This window comes from Spea bombifrons, chromosome 4 (genome assembly GCF_027358695.1).
Source record: "Spea bombifrons isolate aSpeBom1 chromosome 4, aSpeBom1.2.pri, whole genome shotgun sequence".
Classification (NCBI taxonomy): Eukaryota; Metazoa; Chordata; class Amphibia; order Anura; family Pelobatidae; genus Spea; species Spea bombifrons.
In genome coordinates this window covers 60,815,638-60,829,470 of record NC_071090.1, presented here as the reverse complement: position 1 = coordinate 60,829,470, position 13,833 = coordinate 60,815,638, and the positions used below count along the sequence as shown (strand labels likewise).

Sequence of the window (13,833 nt, the reverse complement as noted above, 5' to 3'; positions counted from 1 at the left end):
CTTTAAATGCCAACTTTATATGTACATTACTGTAAAGCTTAAATATTATAGATTTGTATAAACAGCACCGCAACAGCACAGTCCTGAACTGGGGTCTTCAAAATTCAAAAATGTGAAAAATTCAAAAATTGGTAGGAGGAGCCATTCTAAAATTGTACCTTGCCATGCATTATGGGAACATAAGAGATGTTACGTCCAAAATGTACCTGTATGCGGATTACTTAAAGGACCTTTCTGCTGCTCATCGAAAGGTCTTGAAAATGGAGTCTTTATGGAACCGGGATTTTATGGGAGAATGTAAAAAATGCAGTCATATATACAGGAGGACACTTTAAGCTCAACAAATCTGGCCAATCAAAATTAGTGAATTCACTGCATCTCTGCAGTGAAGGGGAGCAACGATGCAAGCTGTCATTCTGCAAAAGCAGACCCAGCAGCCAGCTCGACTTCAACAAGCACAGTTCTTCTCTTCTAAAAAAGACAGAATCTCGCTGATGTCTCTGGAGAGCTGCAGCCCTCAGTATGTTAAATTACTTTCATCATGTATTTTCAGATGCTTATTGATTTCACAGTAGGAAGAATGAACGACCGCGGCAGCCTTTAAGCAGCAATGCACGCTCTGAATGTTAGCATTATGCTGAAACAATGGCTCAACATAAGAACATCTTTTCATTAAGGTCATTTTCTGGAGAGATATTTAGCACCTGGTTTCCAATGCACTCGGCTTACAAGTGAACAGGATGAGGCAATCTGAATTAGGGGAGCTTGAAAAAGGATTGAAAACACTTAGCAGAGGTAAGATATTGTATGTACTTGGGAGTTTATTGCTGCCTATATATTACAATTCAACATCATTTTCCATAGGATTTAGATCTGTTAGTGGAAAAAGAATATAAGGGGTTCATTTTTTCAATGCAGCATCATCTAGCATCAGTAGACATCTAACAGAAATTAATTCCCACACTTTGTACATAAAAATAAATTATGAACTGTGCACATTAGTTAACTGATGCAAAAGCATTGTCACTTTTAATGTAACAGGGCTGTACGTAATTGCCTAGTTTTACTACAGTTGAAATTCAACTGAAATTTGAATTGCCCTGCATTAGAATATATTTACAAAGCTAACAAAGGGAAGGGTATCGCCACAAAAGATGATATTTGCATTGCATTCATTATGATAAACCATCCACATAAACAGGGTATGTATAAGTTCCATTTATCTCACTCATAATCATGACAAAGCATGGGTGATGTGCACTTTGCCATGTCTGCTGCAAACTACTTGCCTGCAGCCTGTGTAAACAACGTGGAATCCTGGTAACACATCACGGGCAAGTGGGTATTTACAAAGAATCAGGTAACGACAAGCAAATCGTCATGCTACCTTAAAAATGTAAACGCTACTTGGTGGCATCTACTAGAAGAGAAAAAGAAAACGGGTTTGTGTGCCTGCAAGTTTATGAACTCCATTATAATGTATTTGTTATATCCATGCATGGCTTAACACAGTATACTAATTTATGTGTATATTTTGATATGGGTGCATGTGTAAATATACACGCACATTTGTCTCTCTCTCTCTTTAGAAACCTATTAATGCAGATATAGTCATATTTCAATTCCTCTTAAATAATAATAAGTGTTTTTTTAAGAAAGCTCCAGCCTTCACCAGGTAACTTGTTTCTCATTTAAAGGATTTACATCTAGAACTTGAGCCCAGCCACTCACAGGCTGAAGGATGGAATGAGCGGTGTTTCTACAATCATATTGTCCAGTAAGCAGGATTTATATATATAAAAAATATATATATGATATGCTACAAGACACAAAGGGATTAAAAGTCACACTGTGATGCAAAACCGCATCCCTGCAACAGCAAGACAAGTCTAAGAGAAGAACGGTCACCAACCAGACTTCTTATTTGCAGATGTTTCTGCGTGGAAACAAAATGGTGAGCATCTCATAACACTGTAAAACATTGCTATTCCTGAAAACTGGATACTAAAAGAGGAAAAATGAGTTAAACAAAATGGATTAAGAAAATAATCGTATCCCTGAACAGGATGAGTGTGGCTTTATGATACCTACTACAATCAATAATTCATAGGCACGTTTGTGTCTCTAAGTTAAGATTAAAAGTGTGACCTATTGTGAGAGAGATGGATGTTAGCGACACAGATGATTTCTTCTATAGCACATACATTGGATTTTACAAATGTTTTTTCAGTGACAACCCAGGGACTCTTGACAAAAAAAAATAATGATTAATAGCAAGAAAAAGCACCTGCAATGTGTATCGTCATACTGAATCAGACAAGCGAATCTCCACGCTGTATGCAGGTTCTAAAGTTAAAGAAATAATTAACATTTACAGAAAATGTTTCTTCCTTTGCATTTTAAGTCAGAGGATAACCATATATATATGTGAGCACTGGAGAGCCAGGCAACTAAGGGCCATCACACTGGCAGTAAACATTTGGGCTCTACCACACTGAGTGGGAGAAACAAATGCCTTCCCTTCTGTAAAAGTCAGCTATGCAACATCTTTGTAGCCCTCTGAGAATGTGACTAGGACATCATGTGTCAAATTCTAAAAAGATGCTTCAGTGAACTAAAAGTCCCTTACGGCAGAAGGAAACAGGTAGGTGGCTGACTGCATGATGCCAAGCTATGCCACAGAACGTTATTGCTTAAATGCACCATGGCTTTGCTTTTCTGCATACCGTAATCTTCTAAGGTTCCTCCAGAATCAAAGATTGGCAGATTGTGGTTTTGAGAAATGTATTTTGTTATTTACCTACCCTGTCAACATATGTATTGAGCACTAAATGTAGAGACTATGACAGAGATCTGATGCTATATCTTTGGCCAATGTGAAATCTGGCACATTTTCCATATTTCTCCAGTATTTCGGGAATAATTAAAGGCAATTTATGAATACAGTAAGGATGACAGCAATTGGGTTACTCGTTATTTTACACAAATTTCAATTAGCAGTATCCATTTTTTAAAGCATGTCTGCTTTGAGTAACACCTGCAAAAAGTATATATATTTTAAGGTATTTTAAAAAGTATATTTTAAGGGGAAAAAAAACTAATTCCAAAAAAATTATTAACCGAGAATCATTGCCTATTTTAAATTCTTCAGCCTGATTTCTTCACATTTCCGATAAACTACACAGATGAATTAAGTTGCACAGTGACACAGTGTCGAGGGGCTGTATAAGTAGGACTTGCTGTTCAAAGCTGACAGTATTACAATGAGTAAATCTGTTTTTAATCTCCTTCTGGTCCTGCAAAATTTCACTCTGTGTGAATTATACTAGAAACAGACATGATATTGCAGGCACATAAAACCAGATCCCTGAACTGTAAATACAGGTTGACGTAAATCTAGTATAAAATTATGTATGAAGCCATCTATAATGGAGAAAAAAACCCAGTAAAATTAAGCAGGTCAATGTGTGTCACAGCATCACGATCTGGAGGAGGAAACTGTCACTACACAGCATAGGGAAAATTCTACCTTCGGTAATCAATGTACCACACAATATTTGGTAACTAAGGTGCATCTTCTGTTCGGCCTCACCCATTGCTCCTTACAGTTCACAGGAAAGGCCATTGAGGTGCTCCATGTGCATTCAAGTTCAATACAAGAACACATTATAGACTGATCATTTAGAGAGGTTTGAAATGTATTATTCCAATGATCACTTGTATTGTGACGACGACTTGCATACAACCCACTTTCATTTCCCTACTTTATACGATGTGTCAAAGGAATCATGTATGTTAGATCACTTGATTCCTTTAGGTTTAGGGAAGCCAACTATGTGATGGGTTAAATCTAACAAATACATAGCATGGTTTGATAAATAAGCCTTTACAAAAATGCCAAACATGGACCGAGGGAGGTCCTTTATTAGGATGCTCATGTAATATTTGTTCGCTGTAAAAGGCATTTGATTTTATGCGTCTGCTTGTACTAAGTCTTTGCATAGTTGTGGAGATGGACAATGGGGACCTAGGTACATGAATATGTTCATACCACTGTGAATACTACCAACTGTTCACTTTCTGTCATAAATGGATATAACAATGTGTAACCAGAAAGCTGAACAGACATTACACACAAATCACTAAATATACATAATATCTGCCATGTACCAACGTCCAACATTAAAACATTCTTACTACACACAACATATGCTAAAATGTATATCAATATGGCAGTGAGGTTTATTCCCTAAACATCGAGCTTACTTAATGAGATGCCACAATAGAAGAATTCATGTTACTACACTACTACTACTAACTTTATACTATATTTAAGAGACAACCGTCTATATGTAAAACCAAAAAAACCATATATAATAGCCATTTGAATACTTATTGTAGCAAACAGATCTCATTAAATTACATTTTATTTCTAGATCTAGAGCGCTATTACAAAAAAGAGAGCAAAATGAAACATTAAAATAAAAAACATTCTTTAAGGCCAATGTACTATATACATTTAAAACAGAGTAAACTTACTGGCTAAACTGTGTTATAGCAACCCTTATATTAACAATGTGGACATGTGATATTCTGTAAATCCTTATGTAAATTTTTCTGAACAAAAATAATGTAATGGCTTAAGACAAATTGAACATAAAAGCTGTGTAAAGATACTCTTTGTAATTGTTACTTGGAGAACCAAAGCAAGAAGACATTGTGTTTCTCTATCAGATACCATTGGTAAATCTAAAATGCCATTGAAATGAACTAATTATATACAATACTTGGGTATTCCACTGAGTTGTGGATACACAAGTTACATATATAACAGCAATAAGGTTTGTGTTTTTGCTTGATTTAAGTTATTATAAAGTAGATAAGTTGCCCATCATATTAACTAAATAGGTCAACATTATGCTACATACATTCTCTCGTGAAGGAAGCAGCTTCACAGAAAGCCATATTTAATTTCTACAAAATGGTGAGGCTAATAATTCAGAGAATGTATTTTTGAATAATAAGAAAAAAAAAACACATTCATCTGAAACATTCTTAAAAGAAAATTTGTAGATTGAGAAATTGTATATTCCTGCTTGGAATAATGGTGGTTATGTTCTAGTGCTCAAAGTGGGGCAATCAGCAGGAACATTGCATTGGTTGCTTTTCTGATCACTGGACTATAACTCTAACAAACTTCCTTTTCATACATAACCCTCAATGCGTATACATCATCCAATATTTTCTACAGTACATGTAAACTATCCAGGATAGAATTAGTGTGAATTTACTAGTAAATAAACCATTTCAGCAGCCCTGCTTCCAGGTAGCTGCTTTCTTCCATTTTGCTTCATCCTCCAGTTAAAGGGCCATGTTTCTATTTTATGTTGCTTTAAGAAGAAATAATAGTATGATGTTTGTGATTAAGAAATGGCATTAAAACTTGGGTGTAGGTCTGTCTTTGAAAACAACAAATCTAAACAAATGTTTAATTTCATCTTATCTTAGGATACGCACCATCTGATTCAAAAGGATGTGTTTCACTTTCTTGCTGGAAATCAACATGCAGTCTGAAATCAATATAACAGTTCGAGATGATATTTATGACGTCAGCACAAATATGTACCGACCACTGTCGTACCCACTTAGCTTCCAGATCTCCCTTACTTGCTTCCTCATGTTGGAAATCGTTCTGGGGCTTGGGAGCAACCTCACCGTACTGGTTCTTTACTGCATGAAATCCAACCTAATTAACTCAGTCAGCAACATTATTACCATGAATCTCCATGTGCTAGATGTAATAATATGCGTAGGTTGTATACCTCTGACTATCGTTATACTACTGTTACCACTGGATAGCAACAGTGCTCTGATTTGCTGTTTTCATGAAGCCTGTGTATCCTTTGCCAGTGTTTCCACAGCGGTTAACGTCTTTGCCATCACTCTAGACCGATACGATATTTCTGTCAAACCCGCAAACAGAATTTTGACCATGGGTCGCGCTGTTATATTGATGACATCGACATGGGTTGTCTCCTTTCTTTCCTTCTTGATTCCGTTCATTGAGGTTAGTTTTTTCAGTGTTCAAAGTGAGAACACTTGGGAGAACAAGACTCTTTTGTGTGTTAGTACAAATGAATACCACACTGAACTTGGGATGTATTACCATCTTCTGGTGCAGATTCCAATCTTCTTTTTCACAATCATCGTGATGCTGATCACCTACAGCAAAATACTTCAGGCTCTCAACATAAGAATAGGCACAAGGTTTTCAACAGCGCAAAAGAAAAAGGCAAGGAAGAAAAAGACAATTTCAATGGCTACACAGCATGAGACAACAGATGTCTCACAGAGTAGCGGTGGCAGAAATGTGGTGCTTGGTGTAAGGACTTCAGTGTCTGTCATCATTGCCCTACGTCGAGCAGTCAAAAGACACAGGGAAAGGCGGGAGAGGCAAAAAAGAGTTTTCAGAATGTCTTTGTTGATTATTTCCACCTTCTTGTTTTGTTGGACACCAATTTCCATTCTAAACACTATAATTTTATGTCTTGGCCCAAGTGACCTTTTGGTAAAGCTTCGATTGTGCTTTCTAGTCATGGCCTATGGAACCACAATATTTCATCCATTGCTGTATGCATTTACAAGGCAGAAATTTCAAAAGGTTCTAAAGAGTAAAATGAAAAAGAGAGTTGTTTCTATTGTGGAAGCTGACCCCATGCCTAACAATGCTGTAATACACAACTCATGGATAGAGCCCAAGAGGAATAAAAATCTAACGGCTGACGACAGTGAAGCCAGACAGAAATGCCTAGCTCCTCAGGCTGCTACTGACTAAGTTACTGTTGAGTCTTCTTTCTTCTCAGAATAATCTTACTAATATTCAGTCAATGCTTTTTATTTATTTTTACATGGTTTATTACACCGTACATTTTCGATACATTGTACTTTGGTTAGATAATCAATTTATACATTAACTATTGTACATGGTGCATGGCGGTTTGTTAGTAATGTGTACACTTTGTCTATTTTCTGTTAATAGAGATACATTTATGTAAATTTCCTTTTCTAAGAAAAAAAAAAAAACTACACACAAATAAAATATATTTCCAATGTTTAAATTGTTTTTCGAAAAGGACTAAAAAGCAGTATATACTATATTTGTTTTATATTTTGTCTGTAATATTACAATTTCTTTACAAATAGAGTAAAATCCATATAAAGTGCACTAATTAAGGCACTATGACACTGTTTGTTCTCATTAGAGTTTATAATGAAAGGCATTTTGCTCTAAGATCCAATTTCTTCTAGTATCAAGACTTCCCATTAATTAGAAAAATGTTTTAAAAAAGGCAGGGAGGCTGGTGCATGGCATGAAAAAAAATCTATATAAAGATCCAATCAAGACGTCTTGAAGTCACAAAACACTGAAGACCTTGTCAACAACCAGGTCAAAGTACACAATAAACTCATAGATCCTGGTTAAATACGAATATTTGGTTTAAGAATACTGTGATTATAAACGTCACATTGAGCAACTAATTTTAAATGGGAAGTTCTTAGGATTATTTAACATTCCTACAGAAAACCACATTTTTACTCTGTTTGTTTAAAAAGGACATAATTTTAAAAATAAATAGTACTTATATATACTCCAGCTTATACATTGTGCACCTGCTTCTATTCAATACTCAAGCCATATATTGGTCAGTTTGCATTTTTCCTCAGGGAATGCTTACTTCTAGTCTGTAGTCAGGAGACATTGATGGGCTAAAGGTCTCTGACTTCACAACAGACAGAGCTTGCTGTGCTATGATTATGTGTTTGAACGTTTGTAGAAAAGAATTCATAGGCAGATATATTTATATGCTTAATACATTAGTGCACTCAATGGACATGCCACTTTGATTTACATTACCTCTGCTAATGAAGAAACATGATTATTAATGAAGACTGTTAAACGTAGTCAACCTTTGGAGTTTTGTATACTTTGGGCAAACTCAGGGATCCATACTGGATGATGGCCAATTACTACTAGCCTGTGGAAAACATAATAATACTAATAATAATATTCTAGTGTGGTTTATATTGCTTAACAATGTATATACTTTGTATATTAAATAAAATATGTATATATATTTCTGGCTTTGTTAGTTGGCCTCTCGGGCTATGCATTGCAGATAAGGACATGTATTGAACAATATAATATATTTACAAATGGCACATAGGTTACTGCAATAATTTCTGGGAAAACCTGCTAATGTTTAAATTACATAACAGAATTGTATAATGCTATCAACTCTTCATATTGAGCCATTATCCAATACTTATAATTCATTATGTGCTGTTATTACCCCTAGAGAATTAACAGAGTTCGGTCGCATACATCTTAAATTCAAACACTTCGTAAAATGCACTGATGTAAAAATGTCTCCATAATTTCAAAGAACATAACACATAAGAAGCAGTTGCCATGTTCAGCAGGCTGCCCTGGCACCTATTGTGTGACCAGCTGGCTGATTACAGACCTAGCAAAGCAAAGTGTTTGAGACATGCAAAGGGAAACAACTTGATACAACCTGCTGAAAACTCAGTAGTTATGTAGGTATTGACATATTAGTAATAAATATTACATATACAGTTTGGGGCGCTACAGAAAAGTTTGCATTATGGCTGGTGTTTTAAGTTTGGTCTAATTAAAGTACCATGCATTATGTGATTTTGCTCTCCATAAAATGTCTTACTCCAGCAGGACCACTGTGGCACGCAGCCTCTGTTAATTAAATAATGCAGCAGTCTCTGCACATTGATTTTTCTGCTACCATGTTGTCACATCTGTTAATGCCGTCGGATCAGTGACCTCAAGTGCTCCAACTTCCTGTTCCTGTTCATGAACATGAATACCGCAAAGTCTTTGCGGGGAGTACATCTGGATTAACACTTCTATATTTCAAGAAATTACTTTTGGAAACACAACTGTTTTGACTACTGTAAATGTAACATTGTCATCATTTTTCTGATACTATTTATTTCTGCAGATTATGATTTATTAGCTATCAAGCTTCACATGAAATAATTACAGCAGACAAGAAACGCAACTAATTATGTTATAACCAATAGGATAAGGTATAAATCCACTTGGTAAAAAAATAATGCCACTAATGTACGGCTTTGAAATATGGAATATGATTTTTGACGCGCAATACGTGATTGATTTATGAAAAACAGTAAGGTTTGGACAAGAAAAAAATGGAAATAATGCTCAGAAATACCACAATAAGAGCTTTTTGTGAGCTATTACAGCTTAAAAATTATAAGTTTGAAAGGGCAACGCAAATAAAAAATATGTTGAATCTAATAAAATGTGTATTGTTTTCTGATAATTGTTTGGTTTTGAAGCTTGCCAGTCTTTCTGTTTTTACTACAGGAGTAGGCAACATCCAAATGCATCTCTGGCATTCAATAAAAAGGTTATTGAGAGCTCCACATTAAGTAATTAAAATACATTTCCGAAAAATGCTGTTTATTGATGACTACCCAGCTAGGTAATTGTCTGCCGATCTGCTATTGGCAATAAAATCTGAAAATATACTCGCCAATTGGCTGGCTATGCTCATAATTGGGGCGAGAGCCAGTTTCCTCACCAGGACTGTAAAAAAGTGACAGACAGCAAGCCCCATTATCCACAGAGCCCAACAGGAAAATTAAGTTTATAGTTTAATCAATGCCCAAGGGCCACAGTGGACCATAGTTGGCTCATCCAGTCAACAGAACTATAGTCATGTTCTATTTAGTTCTTACTTTGCTAAAATACCACAAATTAATGAATTCTCCTTTTATACAAACTTCTATGCCGACTTTGCACATTTAAAGGCTATATCACTCACTATTATGCTGCAATTTTACAGAAAAGCATGGAACCTAGATCTAATGTTATGAAACACCATTAATCTACTTCAAAGAATTAACATTTGTGCAGTTTAAGTGAAAGTACATTCGGTGCTGAGATTGACAATAACGTGAGAAAATTCTCACTTTAATAATAGAGAGCTGTTTATATATGCTTTCTGGTGTCTCCTTACCTTAGGCTCAATTATGACAACTGCTCCTGGTTCTCACATGGGAGATGTAGTTGCTGGTGATATCAGTTTTGGGGCCTACTGGTTTTCCTTTGAAAACTAGGAATGCTCAAATGTTGAGGTGGAATACAAGCCAATCTGCACTTCAACAGCTGCAATGTTGCTAGGTCTCACCTCACTATTAAAAGACTCAACGAAGACAGGTTTCATTGCTTCTCAGTCAGGTTCCAAGATACTGAATGCTGTGCTGACTAAGCTTTATTTGGAGAACATGCTAGCTTGTGTTTTCACCTATTTATGGCAACCCCATCCCAAATCAGTATAATCTAGGATACCTTCTTTGTCTTAAAAAAAAAAAAAATGCAATATGTTTTGGATCATTCTCAAGATTGTAAGCTTGCGAGCAGAGCCCCCTCCACCATGTATCGGTTTATGTGTCTTAGTCTGTCAATTCTTGTCTTGTCATATCCCTTGAATAGATGTATTGTATTAACCCCTTCAGTCCCCTATGGACGTACCGGTACATCCAAAAAACGCATCCCAAGAATCCTCTATGGACGTACCGGTACGTCCTGCCCTTCTTGCACAGGAGCACAGGAGATCAGGCTGTCGTCTGACATCCCGGACTCCCCCCTGACAGCTTTCTGCTGGCCGATCTGATGTAACAGCTTCCGGCATGAAAGCGCCACTGCTGACGTCATCTGGAAGGTCATCGGAGGATTGGATATCCCCTGCACTTGAGGCACAGTGTGATCGGTGCAGGGGGATCGCAGGGAGGAGAGTGAGAAACCATGTCTCTCACCCCCCTCCCAGGTTGAAAAATGAAACAGAGGGGGGAAAAAAGGTTAGTGATTTTAAAAATAAAAAAAATAAATCACTAAAATACAACAAATAATAATAAAAAAAACAACAACAATAGAGAGTTATTGTGACATCACTGGCATTAATAACATGTTCAAGAGGTCCCTAAGAGGACCTCTAACAAATATATATATATATATATATATATATATATATATAAATACAAAAAATAAAATATATATATAAAAAAAGATAATAATAAAAAGAGTAAAAAGAGAAAAAACCTTGCATCGCATTGCCCTAGCACAACATATACCCAGTAAAACCCTCCGTTCACAGCCCCCAAACCTGTTAAGCCATAAGCATAAAAATTCTACGAATAATGTACGCCTTATAGTATGTTCCCTATAAAGTTCTGGAAAAGTATGGAAAATCTATATAAATTAGGTATTTCAGAAATCAGGACACCAGAATTGATACACTTGGAGGGGATTTTCCATCACTTTACCTAATTTTGTGAGGATTCAGAGGGAATTTTTTTTAAAAAAATAGGCGTTTTCTTTTCTAATTTTCGCTAGTTTTTACTAAATTTCTCATTCTAAATTTTCAGCTAATCATCTAACTATGGTATCAAAAGAAAGCTTTATCTCTCCTTGAAAAAACAATATATAGTTTACACGGGTACACTATTCACAGGAAAAGAGTATAATCGCTTAACGGACATAGCGCAAAAATGGCAGAATTGCTCCTGGACTTGAGGTACCAAAAAACCCCTGGTATTGAAGGTGTTAAGCACTACATAAATTGTTGGGGCTATATAAATAAAAGATTAAACAGCGATTGAGTCAATTGTCGTATTACTTTTGGTCCCTTGAAAAAGAGAGGGCTACATATCAAAGAGTTGTAATTCCTAAACTTCCTCTAATTTGGGTGTTAACAGTAATTTGAATTTATTTTGGTAAACAGACCAAATAACAAAACTTGCATCAGGGTCCATATATTTCCGGACTTACTGTAGATCTTCAAACAACAAGGTGGTATTTTTCACTTTAATGGCTGTGTACACCAACATGTTGGGCAGAAGCTGTAACACTGCCTTCACAAGGAAATAGTATCCAGATACATTACAATGCACTACTTTATGAATAAAAAGGCTGTTTTCTTATATTTAGGGAAACAGTTTCATGCAAGCATTTTTCCTTGTTTAGTACTATTTAATTACATCCCTTGAGGTATAGAATCAGATAATCAGGTGTACTTATACTGTACATGTTAATATATTGGATTGATGTAGGTCAATTTTAGTACTTTAGAGGTCAACTCTAAATCTACTCAGCCTGTATATTAACCTTGAATACTTTTTCTTTCCATAATTTAAATTTCCCATCAAAGCCCCATGTCAATTCTTAATATAATAAACTACACAAAGCAATTAATGCAAATACAAAATATTTTTTTAAAAAATAACTTGATAATGAGCAAGTCTGTGAGATCTGAGGGTTACAAATACAAGAGTAAACAATAAATGCTGCTGAGCCTGTAATCAGGTAAAGTGAGTAACAATAAACTATGGTGACCACAAACTGTATATATATATTAAATACATAACTAAAAAGCACCACTGTGTGTTTCAAATTAACAAACATGTATTCCACACCATACTTTGTATTTGGTTCTTTAGAATGCATTTACGGTGCTTATTGGTAGATTTTTCTGATGATAGTTTTAAAAGGGTGGGTCAATATTGCACACAAGATTTTTGATTATTGCTAGTTATACAACCTTTTTGCCTAAATGTAACTTTTTTAATCAAAATTCATAGGGATAATAATCAAAATATCTATGTGCCGTATTTGCTCGACAAGGTTTTTTCACAGCAAACGCTCTGAAAAATACGTCTTATAATCCAACCTCAAATAGAAGTCTGACTACAAGACTAACATCCAAAAAAACGCATCCCAAGAATCCTCTATGGACGTACCGGTACGTCCTGCCCTTCTTGCAGCGGCAGGGACACATCCCTGCCGCTGCACAGGAGATCAGGCTGTCGTCTGACATCCTGGACTCCCCCCTGACAGCAGAAGCCAGCTTCAACCCTCCTCTCTGGCAGCTGGTGGACAGCTGCACAATGCGCGCAGACAAACCTCCACTGCTGCCGGCACTTTTACCGGGGCTTCTATGACAGAGCACCGGTGTGATGTGACCTTCCAGTGATCAGTCATAGAAGTCCCAGCAGAAGTCCCGGGTAACAGCGGAGGTTGTCTGTGTGCATTGCGTAGACATCCACCAGCTGCCCCCACTTGACAAAGGGAGTCTGGGGCACGGGGGACAAGTCTAGGGATGCATCGGTAAGTCGGGGAGGGGCATATAGGGGTATAAGGCATATCAGGGGGCAGAGTGGCATATCGGGGTTTAAGGCATATCTGGGGGGCAGGTTGGCATATCAAGGGGTATAAGGCATATCAGCAACATGTTGCTGAGGCTCTGTACCTGCTCCTGAATTGTTCCTGGCATCCTGCTTTTGATCTTCAGCTTCTGACCCAGCTTGATATTAACCACTCTCCTGCCTTCCGCCCTGCCTGAGGACTTCCTGCCGTCCGCCCTGCCTGAGGAATTCCTGCCGTCCGCCCTGCCTGAGGACTTCCTGCCGCCCGCCCTGCCTGAGGACTTCCTGCTGCCCGATCTTCCCCTGTCTCACTACAGTTCCCCTGTCTCGCTACCATCCAGTCCTGCTTTTCAATCTATTGCGTGCCTGTCTGTATCTACCTACCAAGATGCATCAAGAGGTACAGACAGACTCCCTAGTATCCCCTGCAACTGGGCTCCTACCCAACCTGCTTGCTCGGGTCCTGACAGGGTCAGAGTAGCAAGCCGTGGGGCAGATGTGCATAACTGGGGGCAGGTTGCTGGAGATATGTATTTGACACTCCCATTTATCTTAATGGTGGTGTTGTAC

General features: G+C 37.0%; 2 protein-coding genes across 2 annotated transcripts in view; one reads left to right on the top strand and one right to left on the bottom strand.

The window, feature by feature from the left end:
• Positions 1–13,833, bottom strand: part of COG5 (component of oligomeric golgi complex 5) — a 146,146-nt gene that overhangs the window by 96,021 nt on the left and 36,292 nt on the right. The window lies entirely within an intron of this gene.
• Positions 438–8,133, top strand: GPR22 (G protein-coupled receptor 22). The gene is made up of 3 exons (XM_053463203.1): positions 438–795; positions 1,698–2,644; positions 5,509–8,133. Exon 3 carries the CDS (start codon positions 5,534–5,536, stop codon positions 6,833–6,835), a length of 1,302 nt encoding a protein of 433 aa, XP_053319178.1. The 5' UTR covers positions 438–795; positions 1,698–2,644; positions 5,509–5,533; the 3' UTR covers positions 6,836–8,133.

What these genes read in the sequence shown, in the direction of transcription:
- GPR22 (XM_053463203.1), top strand. Translation starts at nt 5,534, where the DNA reads ATGTGTTTCACTTTCTTGCTGGAAATCAACATGCAGTCTGAAATCAAT.